This window comes from Candoia aspera, chromosome 4, assembly GCF_035149785.1.
Source record: "Candoia aspera isolate rCanAsp1 chromosome 4, rCanAsp1.hap2, whole genome shotgun sequence".
Taxonomy (NCBI): domain Eukaryota; kingdom Metazoa; phylum Chordata; class Lepidosauria; order Squamata; family Boidae; genus Candoia; species Candoia aspera.
In genome coordinates, this window is record NC_086156.1 from 14,797,234 (window position 1) to 14,818,563 (window position 21,330).

The 21,330-nt window shown below is 37.2% G+C and overlaps 1 protein-coding gene across 8 annotated transcripts in view; it reads left to right on the plus strand.

The window, feature by feature from the left end:
* Positions 1 to 21,330, plus strand: part of PARD3 (par-3 family cell polarity regulator) — a 581,236-nt gene that overhangs the window by 267,042 nt on the left and 292,864 nt on the right. For 5 of the 8 annotated variants that reach the window (XM_063303447.1, XM_063303444.1, XM_063303440.1 and 2 more), the window contains exon 5: positions 9,763 to 9,897. The exons of the other annotated variants lie outside the window; for them this stretch is intronic. In XM_063303447.1, coding sequence (XP_063159517.1) covers positions 9,763 to 9,897 — 135 coding nt within the window. The remainder of the gene's footprint in view (positions 1 to 9,762; positions 9,898 to 21,330) is intronic. 8 annotated transcript variants of the gene reach the window in all.

Below are 21,330 nucleotides of genomic sequence, written 5' to 3' on the forward strand. Positions count from 1 at the left end.
TTTCTTCCAACAGAAGCATACCTGATAGCTTGGATGTGCTTAGAGAGATCTTTAACTTTTCAGCCACAGATCAGTCATACTATATCAACTTCAACAGAGGTCCAGAATATGGCCTCGGGTTTCCTTGAATGTGCAGAAATATTTGAGGATGTATATGATTCCATTTTAGGTATTTCTCCATAAGTATGAAATTAACAGGGCAATTAACCTAACAGGACTCAGTATTAAATGCATATCATATAATGTATGATGATTCATATGAATTGGTTTAATCTTTCATGTGCCAACACATTTCTTTATAAGTTATGACCAGCAGTGCTAAGCTTTGGTATCAAAACATTAGATAGCATGCATAGAAAACATTTGAAATTGTATTGTAAATCTCAATATGAAGAAATGTATTTTGAAAATAAGAAAACATAATTTTATTTATTTATTTTATTTTTATCCCGCCTTTATTATTTTTATAAATAACCCAAGGGGGTGAACATACCTAATACTCCTTCCTCCTCTTTTCCCCACAACAACAACCCTGTGAGGTGGGCTGGGCTGAGAGAGAGGAACCGGCCCAAGGTCACCCAGCCAGCTTTCATGCCTAAGGTGGGACTAGAACTCTCCTACCACACCTGGGCTGAGAGAGAGCGACTGGCCCAAGGTCACCCAGGCAGCTTTCATGTGTTGATATTGGCTAGAAACACCAAAGGAAAGGAAAGTGGAATAGATGATGATGATAATATGTAGGTGAAACATGGTATAGTTTCATGATATACTTTAAGTATAGTGACTGTGTCTGAAGAAGGTATGTGTGAAGTTCATAATGTATAGGCCTTTAAAAAAAACCCACATGATTATGCTTATATTATCTCTATGTTTGTTCCTATCCATTTCTTTGCTCTGGAATATCCTGTTCCTCTACATTTTTAAAAAAAAATATTTATTAGGTTCAGGAATTCCTGGCACTCAATGGGTCAAGGGGAGTGGCTAGAAACATTTATTTTCTGGGCAGACCGAGAAGCATCCTATGTTCCTCATCCAAGTGTGATAGCATACTTTGAGAATATCTTTAACACTCCAGTGGTTGAATAACCAACAAAGAATAGACCTGCTGCTTTTTCCTAATTGTACTTCAGTGAAAAAAGAGATCTTACTCCCTACTGGTTGGTCATTCATTCATTCATATATTACAGTAAGCTTACCCTACCATATAGCATTCATGGTGCTGCATCACCCTCAAGATGATGAATACTAGTGTCCTAAGGCTTTCTGAAATAGCTAGGTCATCAACGTTTTGGGAAGATAATGACAGAAGGGGCTGCTCTTACCATATACAAAAATCCACTCCATGATCTCTCCCACTGGATATCCTTCTGTATACATTGGGCGGGTAGGTGCTGCCTGGAATAGGCTGTCTCAAAGATACTTCGCTCATAAACCATATGAGGCTTTGCAGGTGATAACCAGCACCTTGAACTGCATCCAGAAACAAGTAGCTGGTGCAGCTTCCACAGCAGTGGTATAACATGGCAGTAGCAGAGCTGGTCTGCTCTTACACCCACATTCAGCACCCACTGAATTTTCTGTTTAGTCTTCAAGAATAGACCCTAGAGAAGTGATTTATGTAGTCTTACCTGGCCCAAGGAGCGTGGATTGATGGAGGCATCAATCCTTTCATAAGCAACATGCAGCTTATGGTCTGTGTCATTTCCATCCTCCCTTCCTCCCACCCACAATGATCTTGTTTGACAAAAATGAAAGTAGAACATGAGAATAGAAGATGATGACTAAACTGGGTGACAGCAGATTAGGGTTTTGATAATTAGAAGATGGAAAAGAGGGAAAAAACATTATTAGAGAAAGAGAGCTGTAAAATTAGAAACTTTGATTGTTGCTACAGTGTGATAGGTAGCAAAAGGACTTAAGTCACATCATAAAATAATTATGGTATAAGAATAAAATAAATAGGAAGGAGTATAAAGCAAAATTGAATATAGTCATAATTTAGTTTTCATCTTGATGTAGGCGGATGATCCTGCATCATTGTTTATATAAGTTAACTGTATTTGTTATAAGAGTCCTTTTTGAAAATGCACCTGAGGAAATGAACATAGCTTTCCTTTCTTTAGCGTTTTGTTTTTGTGTTATCTTATTAAAACTACCCCCATGACAAAAGCTCAATTTTGGTGCTGTAATGATATTACATCAATCACCGTATGCTATTTTGTTTGTCTTTATAGAGATGTTACGGTGAGATGAATGAATGGAGAGTGAGTGGCAATGGGGAAAAATCCACCAGAGTTCCTGAATCTTGGGAATGAACATGATCTGCACTTGTGAATTTTTAGTTTAGCCTGTTGTGTACATATAGCACCGGGCATCATCCCACTTCCAATAGTAGCTTTGTAAATAAGGTAAATTAACTGTGGCATTTTGTTTTTGGATTACACTTTAATCTCCAGTTTGGATTCAATGTTTCTGTGCCACTGTCAAAATCAAATGTTAGTTGCTTAGAGGAGAAACGTTTTCCACCACTTACCTTAGTAATTCCTCCTCCTCTTCCTTCCCACCCTTCCATCTTGACTTGGGTCAAATACAGCAGATCTTTCGCAACTAAAAGTAAGGCATATTTAACTTTGCCTGGTTGCACTTTCTGAACTTAAAGCCATTTAAATTTAACATAGTCCTTTTTTTAAAAAGTGTTTGCTACCTTCTCCTAGCATCGCTAGGGTTTTTTTTCTTTTTTCTTTCTTTCTTTTTTTTTGTATGCCTGACAGATTGGTTGTTCCAGTTGCCAGAGAACAGGCATTTTTTAACAGCTTTTGATAAACAGGATGGGTAAGAAGCAGTTATTTTTCTCGAATTCTTTTTACAAAAAGCAGAATGTGAATAGTCTGGCCCTTGTGAGAATTGGAACTAAACACTTACCCCTGCTCTTGTTTTCCCAGTTAAAGAACATCATTATTTTTCGCTGCTTCATTCTCCCCCTACTGAAGAAGACTCTTTCTCTATTGGAATAATTTTGTAGTACACACTTTCTCTCTGTGTTCTGATTAATAGACCCCTGGTAATGTGCTGTTAGACCTGGCTGCTTTGTTAAGCATGGCCTATGGACTGCACCTGTCTCATCTGCTTTGGTTTACAAGGTCATGGTTCCAAAATCATCAGGAAATAGGCAGAGTGTTCAATTGCATTGTGGAATGATAAAATAAACTGAACCTACCCAGAGGGGAATAGAGACTGCCAAGGAATGGTGTCCGTCTCATTTAATATATACAAACATGTGTAACAAGTCACTTGCTGACGGACACAATTAGCCTCTATGTCCCTATTATAGAGCCCTGAAGTTCTGAAACATGTGCCTGACATCCGTGTAAAGAGAATATTCCCAAAATGGTCTTTGTCTCCAAAAATCTGGGTAAAAATTGCTATTCTATCTTTCTATCTATCTCTCCACAAACATATTAGTTCTTCGGCTGTTCTTACTTTCATGGTAAATGATATTCTGCAATAATACATGTTTTCATTCATGGAAATCTTTTTGCCCATATCACTTATTTGAGCAAGATACATGCTTTCTGACTCAGCATCGAGAAAAGAGGTGAGGGACTTGTCACCTTCCAAAGAGTTCCAGATAACATGTTCAACCTTGGTTAGAGCTGCTGAGAATTGCCTGGAAGGCCAAGAACTCCTTGCCTTGATCTTAGATCATATTTTACTGAATAATATATACAGTCCAGTATTATATAGTCTGAAAAATTATCTCCCATCTACCTGATTTGCTTGGCCAATTGATTGATTAATTAGGTCAGGACAAAATCCATTTCTGCATAGACATTGGTCTTCCTTTCTAGCCCTTTTCAGGTGATTAGTTGAACATGTGGAAAGCTTCACAGTGGATCAAGGACAGGACTGCAGCCATGCAGCTTACTCTTACTTTCAGGCATCTGTTCAATATGTATATAAAGGAGAGTGATACTTTGCTTGAAAGTGAGAAGTCCTTTCTGGGCTCTCTAGGGCCTAATAAATTAGAGTCCTAGACTGTGTGGAGAGGAGAACTTGTACTCAAAATCCCCAAATATGGCTCTCTCCATCCCCAAACAAGTTGAACATGAAAAATAATCTGCATCCCATTTGAACTTTTCATATATTCCAAAATAAATAAATAAACGTTTGTTGCTCAAATATCAGTTCAGGATATGAATGAGCTTTTTTTCACATAGAGCTCCTTCATTCCTCCATTCCAGAGATCATGATTAAATGCTACCCTCTTATAACAGTGAGTATTGTTGAACAAGGAAATACTGACTATTAGCTTTGGATAAGCCATGATATTAAACCAACTTTTACTGCAGTTTAATATCCTGTCTTGTTCTCTATGAGGTTGCCATAGCTTTTAAGTTCAGACTAAATATGAAATCAATTGATTACAGACTTCCTGGATAGTATGTTCATGTCACAAACACACTTTTATCTGAATATGACATTGAAAACTGACAGAATTGTATCTGCACAATAGAAAAGCTAGTCTTGGCTGCCATTTTATGCTCCATGATCGTAAAAATTTAATAAATTTTTAAAAAGACCTAGAAAGATGGAAGAACCTAACATTTTCTTGGCTAAGACACATTGTGACAATAGAAGTGAATATATTATCTAAGATGAATTTTCTGTTTCAAATGGAACCTATTCCAACTTCAGACAAAACCTTGCAAGATTGGCAAAGCACGGTAATCAGATATATATGGAGTGGAGGAAAAAAAACCCCAAGGGTAAGATTCAAAATTTTTGCAAGACGTAAAAGAAAGAGGTAGACTTGCAGTTCCTAATTTGAATTATGTATCATGCAGGCTGTTTCTTGTTGATAACAGAATGGATCAAATCCACAAATAGTAGCATATCAATCATAGAAAGCTTAGCTGATGGACTTAGTAGCTATTTATGATATAAGGAAACAAAAGACAAAAATGAATTAAAAGGACACATTATAAGACAAAGTTTGATAAAAATATGGTATCTCTTAAAAACAAGTTTTTTAGCCTGGCAACTTCACTGTTAACTTCACTGTCATATACCTTTTACTCCAGAGAGAACTATAGTAAGGAAGATTTAATCATATATGCCAGTTTGGTGTATCTGGTTCAGAAAAGAGATTAAAGACACAGCAATAATTGCTCATTGAAGGTAGGAATCTACCATAGTTGATATATTTACAAATTGCTGGAAGAATAAAAAGTGACCTCAAGAAAGACAGATCTTGAGAAAGATGACAAAACCAAGATAATCTACTAGGATCTTAGTAGATAAAATAATCTTCTACAAAGAACTAATTATAGTAGAACAATGAGAAGAGTTATAGAAAGGCTCAATAAAATTTACTCCAAGCTATAACTTCAGGGAAAATCGGTATTAAATGTTTTCTGGATGGTATATAACTCCATCAATAATTACCAAAATGTAGATAAATTGTAGAATAACAAATGTTGGAAATGCCATATCAAAGAAAGAACATTTTACCACATGTGGTTATGTAAAAAAAACTCAAAAGCACTGGGAAGAAATACATCAAGATACTCAGAAAATCTTGAAGATAAAATTTGACTGCAACCACAGATATGCTTATTAGATATAATTCCAGAAAATGTAAATAAAAAACATCACAATTTATTAAGATACATGTTGACAGCTGCAGGAATAAATCTAGCACAACTTATGCCAATGATATCAGACTGGGAGACTAAAATTGGAGAATATGCAACAAGATAAAATTGACAGGATATATCCATAATAAGAGTTTAACCGAATTTAAATGGGAATGGTTCCCTTACATATGATACATTACATAGCAAGACAAATTTAAATATTTGGCCCCTAAAAACATTATGAGAACAATTAAAAATAACAGATAAAAATACTTGAACAGAAACTAGCAACAATTCGTAATGTCAAAAATAAATATGTAAATTGTGGTTAGCAGAAAAGAAGGGGAGAATGCGTCATTAAAAAGTTTTCCCACCATGCTTTTTATTTATACTTAGTGTTGTTTCTTTTTGTTCTATCCTATTTTTGTTTTTTCTTTTGTGTAGTATTTCATTATCTTAATAAAAATGTATTTTTTAAAAGTTTAATTTTCATGCATTTTAGATTTTCTTTTCGACTTCCTAGCTTCAGTGCTAGAAGCCAAAATGTTTGTTTGTAACCTTTAATTTTTCCAAATAATCACTCCTTTAACTAAACCAGGTGCATTACTTTTTTCCAGAAATCCGCTTCAATTATAATCCAGCATTTTTGTAGCATGATTACTTTGCTAAATATCAACAGTGCTTCCCTGTTATTTTAATTATACTGAGCAGTATATCAGATCCAGCAACTCCAGCATTTGTTTCTGAACATACACGATACAAAATCAAAAGTTCAAGAGCGTAATGGGATTTTCAAGACAATTAACTGATTGACAGGAGTGTGGATGAACATGCTAATGCTGCTCTTAGGAGAAGCAAGAAGTTGTATAGCTTAACTGACCATGATACTCAAACCAGAAACTCCCCTGTCTGGTTTCTTGTATTTATATGGCAAAATGCTGCAAGCATATTGAGGCCCTGGAAAGTTGGGGGGTGGGGGGGAAACATCCTGGAAGAAGACAGTGGCAATCCACTTCCATATTGCCTCCATGAAATCTGCACGGACATATCCATTAAGTCACCAGGAGTATAATTTGACTCAAGGGAGACTTTAGTTTATCTGTGACTTTTAAGAGACATCTTAATATGCAAAAAGATATCACAAGAATATTGTTTTTTACTTTAAAGAGGGATAAATCTCACAAATAGAAATGTTTTCCTCTCACTCGTTTAGCCTCCTGAACTCTTTTTACTGAAGTATTGAAAATGGCTTTAGTATTCACATAAGATTGAAGTCTGTGCAAGCAGATAGTGAATTTAACATAGATTATTTACGAAAACAAAACCATGAGTGAGCTTGTCATAATCTAGGTATATCTACCATTTAAATGTTGATGTGTTTCAGAGCAAACAATATATGTTCATGCTATCCCATAATCCCTGGTTATCTAAGTAGTGCTAGCACCATGATAGAAAATGCAGCAAAAACATTGTCAGCTGATGTGTGGTTGAATAACCAGGTTAGAAGCAAACAAAGTTTAAGCTGCCAGCTTTTCCTTCCTTTTTAAAAAAGAAGAAGTAAGTTTGATTTTATAGTGATTGCTTTAATATAGTACTCTCAAACTGTGAGGCTGGGTCCAACCCTGTTGGCCTTCCAGAATGCTCTTAAAACATGGTTTTGTCAACAGGCCTGGGGATCCCACGATAGAGTGGAGCCTGCTAGATGGTTATATGATGGTTAATTGGAATGCACTCTCTTGTATTTTTTGGTATTTTGTTTGTACCTTTTAAATTTATTTCGGTTGTATTTTAATGGGTTTTTTAAAATGTATTTGCACTGTTTTATAATGTACACTGCCCAGAGTCACTATGAGAGATGGGTGGCTATATAAATATAGATAGATAGATAGATAGATAGATAGATAGATAGATAGATAGATAGATAGATAGATAGATAGATCTGTGATCCACGTGAACCCCAATGTAAACCAGTGATTACGTTGGAGCTAGGGCAAGAAATGAAGACACTATCCACCCTACATTCATTCCCAAGTAGATCTGTTAACTCAATAGTCTTAGATGGGTAGAGACTCCAAATACAGAGATGTAAAAGCCCTGCTTTGCACATACACCATAGCTGAGACAATAGTGGTATTAGTAGCTTTTTATTGTTAAGAGCTTTGTGGTATTAAGTATACTTATTTGAATTCCTGAACTGTTCCTGCTGACTGAAGTTATTAATCAGATAACTGGCTTATCTGATTCTGAGCGCTGGACAGATGTCAGCTCTTAACGGAGGACTATTATGATAATTGACCTCTTTGCTACTTTAATTTACCTCTCTGCTTCCAGGTTTAACCATGCTCGAGAAGAAGTACTGATTCCTAAGCCCTAATTTTAATATTTTTATGTCTGCGTGATTCCTGTAAGCTAACTATGATGTTTTCTCTATCAAATACTCAAGGTTGTGTGAAGGCCATTTGTTGTAATGCACGCTTTTGAGAAATTTGATATAACAAAATGTATGTTTTATTTACATTTAAAATGACATGTTTTTCTCTACTTCACAGAGAAGTAGACTCTGTCCTTGACACCGGACTACAATATATAAGTTAGGTGGGGGCTTAAATGGCTAGATGTTCCTCCTTTTTCCTATGCAGATAGTTGTTTGTGTAGGAGCAAGATTTCCATTTCTGTGAGAACCATACTTATTTTATCTTAAGTTTGTGGTCCATAATGGTTCTGTAATGAAGCAGGGGTAAGATAAGGTTGTGCATTTTAAATAGATATATAAGCTCTGAGGACCCTAGTGTTGCTTTAAAAAACATACATACAGATCTTCTGAGAGAGGTAATTCGATGGAAACAGAAAGATGATCCAGGATTATTCAGGTGATCCTGTTTCAAAAGTACACACAGGAAATTATAATTGCCAGTTAATATAGAAGTGGGAATTAACTCTTCATTATCTTTCTGACTTGTTTGCAAGAATGCTTATCGACTCACTCAGAGTTGTCATATAGCAAGGTCACATCAGTAAATTAAAATTTTGGAGTGATTTTCATTCACATCAATTCATATTTCTTGTCTTGACTGTGATTTTGCCTTACATTTGCACCATCTAAATTAATTTAAATAATTGTTTCTGGCTTTTAACAACTGCAAATATATTTCTGATATAAAGAGGAAAGGGAATGGGAAGCAACATTTTCTGTATCTGACCTGCTGCTTTTTCTCAAAACTTTTGGACGTAAATAGTTGTAGTATAAGGAGAAATGTCTGGGCCTGCTTCAGTGCCTGTTATAGTATACTATAGACCTACTACGTGAAAGGTGAAATGTCCCCTGGGCAAGCACCGAGTCATGTCTAACCCTTTGGGGGGACACCACTTTTGCGATGTTTTCTTGGCAGACTATAGTGGGGTGGTTTGCCATTGCCTTCTCCAGTCATCAACTTCCCCAGCAAGCTGGGTACTCATTTTACTGACCTCGTAAGGATGGAAGGCTGAGTCGGCTTGAGCCGGCTACCCAAGAATCCAGTGTCTGCTGGGATCGAACTTGGGTCGTGGGGAGAGTTTTCGGTTGCAATACCGCTGCCTACCACTCTGCGCCACACAAGATTCTTATAGGCTACTATACCTATTAATAAAAGTTTAATCCCATTTTATTTTGATAGATACGTGCACACAGAAACATCTTGAGTTTATAATGGCAGACGGAAACATACAGTTATTAGGCAGACTATAAATACTGCTTCCTTAATGTATTCCTGTTGGTTTTGATTCCAAAGAGAAGAAAGTTCACAATGCTATACCTAAGATATTCCACTGGTATAATTACTGTAATTTTCACTAGATTAGATTTGCCCTTATCTTAGCCAAATCCTGCTTGACCGCTTAATTTGCTGGGTTCATCTTTGGTTGGTCATGGTGACATATGCAGTTTGCAAGGATTCTTAATTTAGTTCTCCTTTGAAGTTCTGTAGCAGATTTGCAGTGCAAGGATTCCAAACAAGCCCATTTTGTTTATTGACCAATTAGTCTTAGTATGGTATCCTTTTAAAATCTTGCTGGAAGGTTATTGTCCTTAGACAGTGTTTTTTGCTTTGACTTAATATCATAGGAGTTTCCTCCCTTTGTTTTGAAACAGAAAGACGAAAATTACAGAAGCCTCCCACGGGACACCAGTAGCTGGTCTACTAACCAGTTTCAGAGGGATAATGCGCGTTCTTCATTAAGTGCCACTCATCCCATGGTAGATAAATGGCTGGAGAGACAAGAACAGGTAACATATGTCTGTTGCAGATAACCCAGTATGTAATATAACTTTGATATACCTGCACAAGCACACAGGCACACAGATTACCAAGAGTTAGACAGTGTGGTGGACCTCTAGATGTTCTGAACCTTAGTTTCTATTGGTGCCCTGTAATTATGGCCGGTGCCAAAGGATTGTAGTGTTGGAGACCAAAACACTGAGAGGGTAAAATGCTGCTTATCCTTGCACACAACATTTTAAATTGCATTGGCTTCTGAACCGATAATAATGATAATCAGATACAGTATATAGGGGTCTCTTAAGAACAAATAACTGCTACAGCTCTAACTTCAGTTTATAGAAGGGAGTGTGTGCAAAGTGCCAACAAGGGCACTTCTCATCCTCATCTGTTGCTAGAAGCGTAGATCTCTAGAGTTCCAGGGTAGTTTAGTAAAGTTGGATGAAAATATATTGGAAAACAATGGGCCAGTTCTGGAGCTGTAGTTCTTGATCATACGTTTCAAATGGTTTGTATCTGTTACTGTACTGTCTGTACTATTTCAGATTGCAGATGAAGAATCAAATATATGATGCACCTCCATTAAAAAAAATCTGTATACAAGAAGATACATGAATTCTCCATCTACAGACTTAAATGGTATAATCCAGCAATAGATTTGCAGGGTGCTCCTCCTGTCCCAGCCTGCAGTCCCTGTATCAGATTAAGGAGAGCTGAGAGCTGAACTGGATTCTTCATCTGCAATACAAAGAACTTCAGTTCAGTTCAGCAATAGATGCATCGTGTGAGGCTGCTTGGCATGTAGTATGGAATGCAAGCTGAGGATTTCTGCTATTATCAAGCTCCTCTTTAAAGAGACATTCACATAGCTGTTAAATTGCCCTTTAATAAAGCTAGGTCACATGAAATGGAAGATCATAAATTGTGTTTTGTCCTGAATCTTGGCAAAATATAATTTATATGGCAGATTAAAGCCAGGAGCATCAGTAATGTGGGCTGTTATTTGGAATATAGTATGTTCACTTGTTTGATGACTTTGTAGTGACCTTTGCAGGGTGCAAGCAAACTGCTCATTTGGCAAGCTGGCAAAAGCATTTGAAGTGGGGCTATTAACCTTATAATCTTGTCTTGATTCTGCAGAACAGTGTTTCTCAGCCTTGGCAACTTTAAGTTGTGAGGACTTCAACTCCCAGAAATCCCCAGCCAGCTATGTTGAGTTGAAGTCCACACGTCTTAAAGTTGCCAGAGTTGAGAAACACTGCTGTAGAACCTCTCAGCCTCACCCATCTTCAGGATTCCAAGATGATAAAACCTGGCAGTAAATACACCACATCCTGGCACTGATGATCAAACTCATAGCTCATCCCTGTTCAAGTGTCTCTTTCCTTCATTGAAAAGCCATCAAACATGCAAAATCCTTCAAATATTTTTCTGTGGTTTTGTTGACACTGGATGGAGGTGAAACCCATATAGTATTTCTGCACTTTCTTGTCAGTTGCTTAAACTGAAGATTCTAAAAGCTATTGTTACGGTTATTATTTTCTTTTTGTGATCACTAAATTACATGCTCATTTTTGAAAGCAAGTTGAATCAGGAGTCTTAGTACAAAATGTCTTCCATTTGCATATCTGAATAAATTTCACATAGAGCTATGCGTTGTGGTGTTCTGACCCAAAGTTTTAAATAAGACATTGATTTTCAAGAAAGTAAAATTATTACTGAGATAGACAGTGATAAAACAGGTTAGAATTTCATTAGATATCTGAGTGCTTTTTTTAAAAGTGTTTTTTGGGTGGGTTTTTTTTAAAAAAAACTGTTGCATTTGATGTTAATGAGTTTGCATGTACCTAGAAAGAAAGAATTCTTTGGTGATTTCATATCAGTGGGATAATTAATTAAACTGAAATTGTGTAACAGGGCATGAACAGTGGAAACAAATCCTTAATGAGAACAGGATGGAACAAAGTACTGGAGAGGGTGATGAGGTTTGCACTTGAGAAACTTAACAGCACTTAAAAATCCTGATTGTGAAGACCCCCTCTCCTTTTTCCTTTTAAAGCAGGAGCTATTCAGACAGTTAATAAAACTTGTTTGCCTTGCTTTGGTTAAGAGGAATTTGGTTTATTTAGCTAATTATATTTTTGACTTTCTGCCATAGTAAAATTATTAAACCATTTGGGGTAATACTTTTCCTCTTACGGTCCACCTTTCAGTTCACCTTTCCACAGTGGAATGAATGAATAAATAAAACAGGAAGTTCTTCCATTCCAGAAAAGAGAATGGGAACTCCAAGTAGAAGCCCAAGATTTTATTCGGAATTATTCTTAGATAGATTGGATCCCATAAGTAGAGAATCAGGCGAAGAGTCCTGATTGAGAGAAATACTATGAAACCATTAGTTGGCAAGGTTGATTTCTTGGCATAGTTGGATATGGCCAATGCCCTACTGGATGGTATGGTAGTCCTGATTGTAGAATACGATAAAGTGGGTCAGGGAGGTATCTTGTTGGGTAAACAAGAAACAGAGTTATTATTTATTTATTTATTATTTAAATTTATATCACCGCCCATCTCCCCTAAAGGCGGATTCTGGTGGGGGCAATTAATTCTGAAGAAGTGAGATTTAGCTCAGAACACCATGGTCTCATTAGTGTGTCATCTGAATCACTTAACTGTGACAGTATCCTAGAGGTATTCTGCAGAAATGGGGCCTTTGTGGCCACTCCTTCTCCATGATTACTCTAATCTCTAGAAGTGAAAAGGGGGAAATATTTGTTGCTGCATCCTCTCCCCGCCCCCAACTTTTGGGGCAAAAAAAAAAAGAAAAAAAGGAGGTAGAAAGGAAACAAAAGCTTGCCAGTAGAGAAGTTTTTAAAAAAATAGTCAGGGGAAAACTGTCCTAGCCATTTAGGCTTGTGTGTTGCTGGTGCATGGAAATGTACCCATTGTCTGGTGGAAGGGATCAGTGGGTCAATTTGTTATTTGAATAAAGGTGATGAGAGATTATTTTATGTCATATTGTACTGTTTACTAGTTGATTTATTAATATCTGTCTCCAGTAAGTTGTAAGCATACTCAAGGCTGAGTATGATGCCAAAGTTCTCCAGACCTGATAAAGGGGTAATAAAAGTGCAGATAAGATTACGTGTAATGAAATACTATACAGTGAAACAAGACACACACACACACACACACACAAACCCTTCAGATGGGATATAATTATCTATCTATCTATCTATCTATCTATCTATCTATCTATCTATCTATCTATCTATCTATCTATTTTCTATCCCACCTTTATTATTAATAACTCAAGGTGGCAAACATACCAAATACTCCTTCCTCCTCCTATTTTCCCCATAACAACAGCCCTGGTGAGTTGGGCTGAGAGAGAGAGACTGGCCCAAAATGATTCATCTGGCTTTCATTCCTAAGGCGGGACTAGAACTCACAGTCTCCTGGTTTCTAGCCCAGCACCTTAACTGCTAGACCAAACTGGCTCTTTGGTTTGCTGTGATCATTCAAATAAGAGGTATTGGGAAGGCAGAAGAAAGCTCAAAATGTCAAGCCAGCATTCAGTGAAAAGACAAAATTTATGTTGGAGAACATTATGAATCTGATTATAACTAAAGTGGTCATTAGTATAAAAATGTATTTATATAAGTTGATGGTATGACCATATTAGGAATCCTTTGGATATAATCTTAGTCTCCCTATTTTGGAAAGGTAATACTAGAACTGGAAAAAGGAAAAGAACATAGCTAGTGATTAGATCATTTCCTATAAAGGAAAGTTAAAATTGCTAATTGACAATGGTAGTTGGTGGTATAGATAGTTTTATAAATACAAATAAAAGTAATAGCCACAATGCCATTGGGGTATTGGTTAGAGCATACATGATCAACCTGCACCATTCCATGAATTTCTGAATTTTAAGTTCTGGCAGCTCAGCTGAGGGCTCCTGAGTACTATACTTAAACCACATCTGGAGTCCACCACTTGTCCATCCCACTTATAAATGACAATTCTTGGTTGATATATAACTACAAACAAAGAATCTGCTTAAATTGAATTTATTTCCTTCCCTAGCCCCATGAAAAGAGGTGTGGGTTGCTGATTCCAGCATGTTCAAAATCACTTTTTGTTTTGTCTGTGTTATATTATCTGAGGACCAGTCAACCTTAGGGTAGGAACCACATTTGAAAATGTGAAAACGTATCAAGGAACTCTGAGAAACATGGGAGGGTGGGGAGGTTGCGTATTTTAAAAATTCATGAAATGTCCATTTGCCAGAAAAGAAACAGGTGAACTTCCTTCCCTTCTAGTTCCTTTCCCCTCCTTTGGCCTCCTTACTACCTAGATTATCTTTGCCTGTTGGTGAGGTAGGGGTGTTGGGACCCCTGTAAACAGCACATGAAGACATCCACCCTTTCAGGAATTCTGATGGATGTTTCTGGGACCCAAAAACATTCTCTTAAATAACAATGATGCCATATAGCTGGGATTTTGCCAGCCATAAAGCCAGGCCTTTATTTCTTGTTGCTGTTTGAAATTAAAAGCCTCTCTTAAAATGTTAGGTAAGGTAGGGACCATGGTGGGTGCATCTTTTGTGTACTTGGACACCACATCAACTGCCCTTACAGTAAAATCTGTCTTATTGTCACATGCAATAAATATCAAAGTAATCTGAAGTTAGATACTTAAGCATTTATACACTAGCAAAGGAATGATTGATTTATTCAAATTTGTTATAGCTGCCCAACTCCAACAGACTCTTTAAGTAATGTTTTTGCAGATAAAGTTTAACCTTATAGATCAGCTATTGATTAGTTTCTCTGCACTGATATTTAACTTGCCATGTTTGTCAGCAATTTAATAAAATCATAACCTCTGTGTGATTTTACCTCTCCATTAAGCAATATTATTTTATATACAAATCCAATTAGAAATATTGTACCAGACCTCTTTCACTCTTTAGTGTTTTTTGTTTGTTTTGTTTTTTGGAGGGAGGAAATGAATACTAATTCAAAAAAAATGATTTAGAAAACAAAAGCAACACTTTTTGACTCAAGACATGGATTTTAATCAGCGTCTTCCTATGATGCCTCTTCTCTTCAAGTGTGGCTATTTGAAGAGCATCTCAATGTTTGTTATGACTTGTATATTGTAAATAGTTAAGCATTTTTCTTCCTGTCTTACAGGTTTCTAAATGTTTACATTAATCTCTATGTAATATTCTAGAACATTATCTGTTGGATGCATCTACTTTTTAATGGCTCAACTGCACATAAGCATTTCCCTTAAATGCTGAACATTTATTTACATGTACAGTATATGTAAATGTACATTTATATATAGAAATATATGTGGCTGTCCATCTTTACAAATAATTGTGGGCAGCTCACAAGCTAAAACAATAAAAAAGCAGCATAAATACCAATGCAAACCAATGTAATAAACATACCATGCAAAATACAAAAGCTGAGACTTGTTATACATAATCCTCGATCAACACATTCATCAATATCTGACTCCACTAACAACTTGGCTGTGGGAAAGGCTAGCTTTTTCTGAAAAGCCGACATTGCATATTGTATGGCTAAGTGATCATAGCTCTTATAAAAGATACATTAAAAACGTATTTAATATACTGTGTTTTTATCTACCCATTCTCATTCATTTTTGATGAAGGGCATTTGTTTTAGAGATGTTTTCAAAGGAGAAAAGAATCTTGAAGAACTGTTTATGTATGTCCAAGTGTGGTGGACTCAATGAGTAATGAGGTGGCCAAAGTGTGTCTGTGTTGAGGATCCTTATCTCTTTCAATGTACAATCCTATCTCAAGGTCTGTAGCTTCCTGGGCTTTCCATGCTTGCATTAAATCTTGAAAGAAGGAGGAACTCCTGAGGAAGTTAATTCCATAATGCTTTTCCATTATCAGTGGTAATGTCACTACTAGATAAAAAGTCCTTGTCTTGAATAATTGTTGAAGAATTTCTTCATGTAGGTTATAAATGTAACAAAACTCAAATGAGAATTAACTGCTGAACTTAATATTGAGGGGAAAAGGGATGTTAGTATGTTAGTATTTCATTATTTTGATTAACTGACTACTGCATTAGTATTAACCAACTAAACGTTTAGAGGCACTAACAGCACTATCTTATTTGTATATGTCGGAGTTGAGCCTGATTAAATTCATAGGATTTAGTTTGGATTGAAGCCTAAAAGGTAAGTATTCAGCATCTCGCAAGCCTATGAAATTTTATCTATATCTATATCTATATCTCAGACTGAATTAAACTCCCAGTGGGATAATAGTGAAAATTTGACCTTAGTGAAGAGTAGGTGAATGTTGTTGAACAGTGCCCTTAATTACTATAGTGCCCAGCTAATGCGTAAGTGAAATACATTAGTAGAATTAAAAAATTGTCTTTTATTCCCTTGATAGGTAATACAGTTAATGAATATAGATCTGACCAAATTAAGATTATTTATTTTAATGCTTTACATCATTGTAAAACTTTTAGCATAGTGTGGACCATTCATACAAACTTTAAATAGAAGCAATCCTTGTGGCCACTTCAAAGATTGTGAAGATTAAAAGTTTTAAGTGCATTAAAGCAATTTGCTTAATTGAGTCTGTAGAGGATATTATTTCTTCTACTATGGATTTCTTTGTTTACAATTCGAAGTATTAGCTAGAAGCCCTTTTTGAACTTGGTATTTAGGGCTGTTTTCACCACTGATTTGTTCTATAAATAGTTCAAAATATTAGCTCATAATTTGGGCTCCAGAAGTGGCTAGTGCCTGTCAGAGACATTTTCATCCTCACTTTTTAACTTTTTGGGTGAGCCAGCTTTAATTTGACAATGGACTGATGAAATTCACTGACAGAGGATGTAGGGTTTGCCCTGGGATTTGATGACTTTTACATGGGGCTAGAGACGTTTAGGTGAGAGAGGTATATCAATTACCAATTGGTTATGATAATTAGAATTTGCAGATTCATAGCTGATAGCCTTTGAATGGTGAGCAGGAGGAGGAGGCCAGCAGAGCTATTATCCTGTGTTTTTCTCAGAAGCATCTCTCTAGCCAATGTTGGGGACAAGATAATGGATAAGATGGCTGTTATATTCAGCTACCATTCTGTGAAAAAGTGATCACCCCTTTTTGGATTTTCTGGATGTTTGCAGATCTTCACTGCTGCATGTTATCAGAGCTCTGTGTGAGTCCTATAAGGGTGATTTAAAATCTTCACATGAGATCTATAATGTCAGTCCTGTAAAGAAGATTTACAAGATAATAATCTAATGCTTCCTCCATCCATGGACTGTCTTATAGCAGTTGTAAGAAAAGTTATATGGAAGAGAAATTAGAGTATTAAGGATGCTAAGTGGAAAATACAGCTTGTCCAGAGTCCCTCTAGAGCTATAGAAAAAGAATATAGAAAATTATGTTGTCATATCTACAACAAAATATTGGAAAACTTAAATATTTACTTTAATGCTTGACACCTCCCCCTTCCCAGCAGCAGTGTAGACTGATTTGATGCTCCATGTTTCCTTTGTATAAGAGAGAGAAACCTGGACAGAATTCATCATAAATGCTGTCCAGGATGTCTGTTAGCATGCATCCTTTTTCAGCATCTACACTTTGATCTTTAATCAATTTGAAACTCAGTATTTTGCCTGCCAGTCTTGAAGTCCTTGATTATTACTGCAGAAAGTATAAGACTGATAGCCAAAGCAAGGGAAGGGGGATGGTTCCCTCTTCCTCCTGTTGGGTATTTCATGTTTCCTTGTTAATCTAGACTTTGACAAGGAGGTGGGCAAAGGGGCATGAAGAGAAATTTCAACTGCAAGGCTGAGAAATATTGAACTAAATCCAAGAGGCACACAGATTGTCAGACCTTTTTCAGCTAGAGTCCCTGAAGGTAGTACCTCCTGAACCAACTTTCAGGAAGAACTGAGTACAGTTAGACCAGACGTAGTCATAGTGCACATTGACTGAGCATCAATGGAGTCCTAGGTCAAATGACTGATTTTTGTTAGATGTTCAAGAATGAAAAAAGAATCAGAAGTATTTCCTGATACTTTAGGAATATTTTGTAAGTTTTCAAGATTGTGCAGCTTTGGCCTAACCGGACTGGTTATTTGCCTAAGATGCTTCCAGGCAGTTTGGATGACTAGCTTGTTTGCTTGTAGAATTTATATGGTTGCCCACCTCAAACCTTAATGACTCTGAGTGGTATATGGTAAATAAAAAACAAAGCAGAACAAACAAATACAATTAAAATCCAGGTGACCAGGAAATCACATTCCAATTCCCAGATGGGAAGCTCCACTCTTCCTGGCCCTCATGCATTTCTGAAGGCCAGCAATAATTTCCCTGAAGAAGAAAATTGTCATGAGTACTGATGGCGAGCAGGAGGGGGCCTCAATCCAGGGTGGAAAACGCATGCGTAGTACTGAGGAGTTAAGCAGCCATTCAAAGAGACACAGATCAGACCCGCCTTAACTTTTGGGGTTTATCTGTCTGGGTTTTTCCCACGCTTCTTCAGTTTGTTAGGATTCTGTTTTATGTAGCAGTAATAAACACTAGAGACCTACTCCTCGTCTCAGCGTGATTTCTGACTGTTAGGACAAAAATGATTAGCAGAAGATGAACTTTGAGGTGACGTGTATGCGAAGCTTTCTCCTTGGCACAACTTCCACCTATAGTGAATGTTTTTTACATCCAACTATATGATATTCTGGGGACGCGGTGGCGCTGTGGGTTAACGCGGTGGCGCTGAGCTTGCTGATCGGAAGGTCGGTGGTTCGAATCCGCGTGACAGGGTGAGCTCCCGTTGCTAGTCCCAGCTCCTGCTAACCTAGCAGTTCAAAAACGTGCAAATGTGAGTAGATTAATAGGTACCGCTTTGGCGGAAAGGTAACGGTGTTCCGTGTAGTGATGCCAGCCACATGACCACGGAAGTGTCTATGGACAAACGCCGGCTCTTCGGCTTTGAAATGGAGATGAGCACCGCCCCCTAGAGTCGGACACGACTGGACTTAATGTCAAGGGAAACCTTTACCTTTACTATATGATATTCTAACTGTTTAACAGGTTAGTAATCAAAATATGTAAGAGCTCGCCTGACAGAGGCTTGCTGGTAGACCTCTTTCCTTAGAGATTTTCTGTGGTATTCAGATAGAAAGTACTATAATGATATAAACACAGAATATGTTTGTTTTTCAAAATCACAAAGTGGGCTCTAGTCCATGAATGCTTTTTCCATATGACATTTGTTCATCTTAAAAGGGCTGCAAGCCTTCACATTGTGTTGGCAGTCATATTAGCATGCAACTGTTCTTCTGGAATCTTTCTTCCAGAAAGAAGGGGAAAAAGAAATACATCTCATTTGGAGCAAAATGCCATTGGAACAAATCATAGCATGCACAGCAGCGTGGCAGCTATTTGGAGGGTAGAAAGTTTGAAAGTTAGTAAATATAAAGGAACAATAATCTGCTAGTGGAACATTCTGTTCATTTCATTGCTTTTAGCTGTTAGATGTATAATGTCAGGCTTCTCTTGTCAAACACTAGAACTAGAAGCAATGCCAAGAGGCATTCAAGGCTGCAGACCTCTGATAAGCATGCTTATTGTACATACACCCCACAAGCTGTTAGGAAAGAATTCCAGTGACTGCTGCGTATCAAATTCAAGCCCTATTTATAGTGAATTCAATGTTCAAATTCGTGTGCCTTTTTTTCCTGACCACGTGGTGCAACAGACTTGAAACTTCTCACTTTTGGGCAGTTGTTACTGTGATAATGGACTAGACTGATTTCTCCTAACCTTGCCAGAATAAGGGCTCACATATATATTTTTCCCTTCCCTCCAGGAATTCAAAGCAGTGTATCTAGAATGCTCTTCTCCATTTTTTCCCCACAACAATCCAGTGAGATAGGTTCAACTACAGTGACTAGATCAAAATCGCCCCAAAATCTTCCATGGTTGAGGATAGACTTAAACCTGGACATGTCTTGTTATACAGTAGTCTAACACCTTAACCACTACACCACATTCTAGCTTTCACATTTAATGAAGCAGTCAGTCTTTCTTTTAATGCCACAGTTGTGTTCTATTGTATTTGTTTCAAGCCTTTATACCCCACACTTCAACAGAATGCCAGAGCAGTTATTAGATCAATGGAAGAAAACCATCCTTGACTTCAAGCTTGCCATCTATAAAGACACAGCATTGCAAAGGTTGGGTTGGGGCCTGGGGGGAAATAGGAAAAGAAATGTTGAAAGAAAAATCAGTATTCCTAAAAGGTGGACATGCTCTGTAGGCAACTGAACCATATGAGAAGATGGCAGAGGGAGAAGACACCACATAATGATGTCAAATAATGCTTCTATTTCATGTGGCCTGAACCTCACTTGTTACATGTTGAAGTAAACAATTCTTAACTATGGTTGAGTAAGGCTGAAATCATTTTCGGAATGACAGCAGCTGAAATCTGGTGACATCTTGTCACTCCTGCTACAGCAGATAATGGTTGGGGTTGTCACTGATCACCCCTTCCAGCAGATTGTCTGATTGCTCATCCTTAAAGGAGCAGTGAATGAAGGTGGCTATTTCTTGTCTTTTTACTTCCTTCCTCGTCATTTGCTTTCAATAAATGAGGGCCTAGCAATTTCTATCACTTTGTTCATCACCGTTAAAGACGTTATTCTCATTATCCTCTTCCAGGAACCGTATCCATCTATATTCATGTTAGAACTGTGCTAGCACAAGCATTCACTTATCCTCTGAGTATTAAAACAGCCACATCCATTGACAAACAAGAGAGAGCTGCTTCAAAGGCTTTCCCTGGTTGTCTGTGGTTGCTACTTTCAGTGGGAGCACCACCAGATCTGAGTCAAAAATAGTCTGGGGAAACCTTTGAAGCAACTGCTTTGAGGCCTCTGGAGATTGTAGCTGCTCTAAGTTTTGAAGAGAAGTACTTTATTCATGGTAATATGCTTTGCTAAGTCCCTGTTTTGAATGCTTTGCGCAGCCTTGAGGATAGATGGATGGATAACTATTATTCACCAAATCTGAACATTGATGCAGAAACAATAGACATCCACCGTGTCTTCTTTCTCTCATAGGTCAGGCAAAAACAATCTTTTTCTCAGAAGCCATTTTGTTTTCAGTTTCAGTACAGCTATTGTAATGGCTGTAGAATTGCAGGTTGATAGCTTTGTAAGAATGTCTGTGGAAAATGCCTAACTTCTCCTCTAAAGTGACCAGTTTCTTTTCCCTTAACAGATATTGTCCCCTTACCATTATTCTGAGTGTGAGTCCTCAGAGAGAATAAGCAGAATGATCTCCTTTGCCCACTTATATTTTGTTGGCAAAGACCTGCTTAGCATCCAGGCAAGCCTGAGTCACTGTAATGGTATGTG